Source organism: Adiantum capillus-veneris, chromosome 1, assembly GCF_014529385.1.
Source record: "Adiantum capillus-veneris isolate H3 chromosome 1, ASM1452938v2, whole genome shotgun sequence".
NCBI lineage: Eukaryota > Viridiplantae > Streptophyta > Polypodiopsida > Polypodiales > Pteridaceae > Adiantum > Adiantum capillus-veneris.
Genome location: NC_140931.1, coordinates 140,567,263 through 140,571,424, shown reverse-complemented (window position 1 = coordinate 140,571,424; position 4,162 = coordinate 140,567,263). Strand labels below are relative to the sequence as shown.

General features: G+C 42.0%; 1 protein-coding gene across 1 annotated transcript; it reads left to right on the top strand.

Moving 5' to 3' along the window:
• The first annotated feature begins 1,168 nt into the window (after positions 1–1,168).
• On the top strand, positions 1,169–3,810 carry LOC147465692 (uncharacterized). Its single transcript, XM_086512149.1, has 2 exons — positions 1,169–2,024; positions 2,713–3,810. Exons 1-2 carry the CDS (start codon positions 1,643–1,645, stop codon positions 3,498–3,500), a joined length of 1,170 nt encoding a protein of 389 aa, XP_086368275.1. The 5' UTR covers positions 1,169–1,642; the 3' UTR covers positions 3,501–3,810.
• Positions 3,811–4,162: the final 352 nt, after the last annotated feature.

The window sequence follows — 4,162 nt, the reverse complement described above, 5'->3', positions numbered from 1 at the left end:
CTTGCTCGATTTTATTACATAAAAATTATTTTCCTAGCCATACACAATTCCTTTTTTATGATTTCCCAAGAGAAAGTTTGAGCTAATTTTTACTATTTTTCCTTTAATTTCCTCCAAATCTAGATGGAATTCTACCTTTCCTCTTGTTGTCTTTTTGCATTTTCAAATCTTAAAAGCGGCACGAATTGAACCTGAGACACTCTTTTTGCAAACACTGTTACAAGGTCTCTCTTGATTCAGTTTACAAGGGAAAACCCCTTAAAGAGGCCCCTTGGGTCCTTATGCAAAAAAAAAAAAAACCCAAAAATGGGCTTATAGTTTATTTTTATACAACTCATACATACATAATACATATAAATATACAACATTTAATTAATGAAGATAAGATTAGAAGATTATGTAGGGACGTTCTTGCGGTGTGAAGATGAACATTGGGTTTGAGTTTATCTGCTAAAATAAATACATCATAATATGTATAAATAGAAATGAAATGGATACCTAAGAGAATAAATACCATGCCCACTTGCAGGACCTCTACATTAGGGGCACAATGCACCAAGCAAAAGAAGAATACCAACTTGATGTTCGCACTTTGGAAAACTATGTCTAGGCGCTTTTTTTTAACGCGGTCAATTCGGAACAAGATTTGGAAAAAAGTTACTATATTGTTTTAGAAAAGACCAAAGCTTAATGCAAAATATTTCGGGAAAAAACTTTTTTTTAGCTGCCTATATGGGGCTAAATGCTAATAAAGACAAGAAGACATGTTGGTGATAAAGCCTTCTCTCCCTACCTTAGACATGTTAGTGATTAACTCTTCCTCCTCTCTTTCCAAAAGTGAACAAGTGCATGATAAAATAAAGTTAGAGTCTTCCATTTTTATCTAAAGGTTTTGCCAAAAAGTTAGGCTTTTATCATATTTGACAAGGCTCCATTCTCTTCTTCTTTGCCAAAAAGTTTAGGCTTTATGTTGACAAGGCTAACCAATCAACCAACCAAGTGGACATGTCCATGTTGATGTTAACTTTCTTGGAATTCCCCCTTTCAATGTGGAGTAAGTCCCACATCACAATTCCCAAATAAAAAGACAAGGCAAGGTCCCCCCTCAATATACACTCACACCCTCTTCTTAGCTTCTTGTCTTTGGTAATCAATGCATAGCAAGTAAAGCCTCCATAGCTTGCACACTTTCTCCAACTCAATTCTCTAGTTTTGCTGTATTTCTACGTAGCAACGGCGAGCTCTTTGCGCGCCCTTCATTACTCGCTGGAAAGCCTATGCCTAGAAACTATCTCTAGGGGTCTGCACAATGAAAGGGGCACAACTAAGATGTGGGGGATATAAATGTGGAGAGGAGGGAGGGAGGCAAGAGGAGTGAAGGGAGGAAGGAAGGAGTGTTAAGTCTTGACATTGTGTGGGTGTGTGTGTGTGTGTGTGTGTGAGAGAGAGAGAGAGAGAGAGAGAGAGAGAGAGAGTGTTAATCCCCTTATAATTTGGAAGTTGAGAAGAATAGCATATCATCCAATTTTTCTTGTTGAGGAAGAGGTGCCAAGAAGAGGCACTTGAAGAGGGGTTTTATTAGAGCTCTTGGTAGTAGTGTGTGTAGAGAGAGAGAGAGAGAGAGAGAGAGAGAGAGAGAGAGATGGCAAGAGTCCTTGTGGGAAGGTGCATTGTTGCACTTGCAATGCTATTGATGATGGTGAGCGTGGTGGTGGTGGGCGTGTGGGCAGATGAGACAGAAGAGGAAGAGGAGGTGGTGACAGGGGTGAAAGGCGGGGTGCCAATGCGCCGGGCCGCAGCGGCGATGCGATCCTTGCAAGAGGAACGTCGCGACCCCGCAACTCAGTACGTGCTGCTGAGCAACCAAGGCCCGCGCACCCGTGCACTGTGCTACAGCCGCGGCCGCTGCTTCCTCAAGCGCCTCACCTGCCCCTCTAGCTGCCCCCGCCGCAACTCCTCCTCCGGCAAAGCTGGCGCTTGCTTCATTGACTGCACTCCCTCTAAATGCGAGACGTCCTGCAAATGTACGTGTCTCTCTCTCTCTCTCTCTCTCTCTCTCTCTCTCTCTCGTGTCTGGCTGTTCAGCTGCCTCTCGCCTCTTCTAAATTCTCTTGCTGTGACCTTCTCTCTCACTAGGTTCGCTTCGCTTCACACACACACACACACACACACACTCTCTCTCTCTCTCTCTCTCTCTCTCTCTCTCCACACATGAAATTTTGGACAAATTCTCACCACGTTGTGAACATCATGAGCTTCTGGTGAGAGAGGCACTGCATACCTAGCTAGGTACGATTGGGGCAGGACCGCCAGGGCGGTCCCCTGCCCCCAATAGTACTTAGCTAGGTATGCGGTGTCTCTCGAGTAGAAGCTCATGATGTTATTCATTGCATGAAAAACACTGGAAAAAGACTCCATTTTCCTACATGAGAAAATTGATAAATCTTCTTGTGCTCTCTCTCTCTCTCTCTCTCTTTATATATAAAACACACACACACACACACACTCTCACAATGTAGAAGTAAATTGACTCCACTTGAAAGCTAATACCACGAGGTATATTGCAAAATTTGTAGATGGAATTAAATCCTAAAATGCTATTTGACAAAACAGCTCATTACAAACATCCAATCCAAGCATTCCATGAATGTCTCACTTTTTTTAAGGCACACACTATTTTTTTGGTGATAGTAGAGTCATGTTTTTGTGTAGCTCGAAAGGCCAAATGCAATGGATATGGTGCTGTTTGCTACGACCCACGCTTTGTTGGTGGAGATGGTGTTATGTTCTACTTTCATGGAAAAGCCAATGAGAACTTCTGTCTACTTAGCGACATTGACCTTCACATAAATGCTCGCTTTATTGGCACACGCCCCCACGATCGCAAGCGCGACTTTACATGGGTTGATGCACTTGGTATAATGTTTGATGAACACAAACTAAGCATAGAGACAAAGAAGCTAGGGGCATGGAATAATGTTGTCGATAGGTTCTTCTTTTCTTATGATGGAAGAGAGTTTAGTGTTCCATTGGGGGAGTCCTCCACTTGGCAAAGTCCTAACGGTGATGTGCAAATTGAGCGCACTGACAAAATCAACAGTGCAAACATCAACATTGTCGGCCTTATGTCGGTAGATGTTAACATAGTTCCAATTACAGAGGAGGATAATACTGTTCATAAGTACCAACTCAAGCTTGATGAAGATTGCTTTGCTCATTTGGATGTTCAATTCAAATTTATGAATCTATCCTCTGTGGTCGATGGTGTGCTAGGCCAAACCTATAGGCCCAACTTCAAAAACCCGGTGAAAGTCGGGACGCCCATGCCTATTATGGGTGGAGAGAACAATTTTTTCTCCACCTCTCTATTTAGAAATGATTGCAAAGCCAACAAATTCAAAACCTCAAGAGGAACCATGGAGCAACAAAAGCTAGGAGAGAGGATGTTCCAATGCAGTAGCACTACGATGGAAGGAGGCGGTGTTCTATGCAAGCGTTAACACAAGCGAAAGGATGCATATGCAATGATATCTACATTTGTCAGTCATATTTTGCATAAGGTCTACTACATATCTTGACATTGTTAACACTACATGTCATGTATGATATCATTATAATTACACATTATATTCCTCATTTTTATTCCAATCAATATGCATAATTCCCCGCCCTAATGTATCACTCATGAAGATTCAAATGCTTGAGGCATCGCAAACACAATGGATTTGGCTAGAATGCTCGAAAGTTTAGCCATCCTTTGTCTCAACTTGCAGTATTCAATAGATCTACGTGCTTCTAATGTTGTCCACACTTCTTCTTCTTCTTCTTCTCTCTCTCTCTCTCTCTCTCTCTCTCTCTCTCTCTCTCTCTCTCTCTCTCTCTCTCTCTAACATACTTGATTTTTGATGGGCACACTTCGCCTTTAAATTTGCGAGACTTAATGATTTTTCAAGCATTTTAGTGTATTTTTAAAAAGGGTAGCTCACATTTTCACCAATAAAAAAAGGTCAAATTACTCCAAAATAGATAAATTACCCGCAAAGGGCAACCCTGCACCCAAGTGTGGTAGATTGGTTATCTCGGTCCTCTCTTGAGTAGCAAGTCTTGAGTCCAAGCCCTCTTGGGTAGATCTTCGAGGAGTCTTGAAATTGTTCCTAGGACA

What these genes read in the sequence shown, in the direction of transcription:
- LOC147465692 (XM_086512149.1), top strand. Translation starts at nt 1,643, where the DNA reads ATGGCAAGAGTCCTTGTGGGAAGGTGCATTGTTGCACTTGCAATGCTA. An exon ending in ATGCGAGACGTCCTGCAAAT is followed by an intron (nt 2,025 to 2,712) that starts GTACGTGTCTCT and finishes GTTTTTGTGTAG; the next exon opens with CTCGAAAGGCCAAATGCAAT.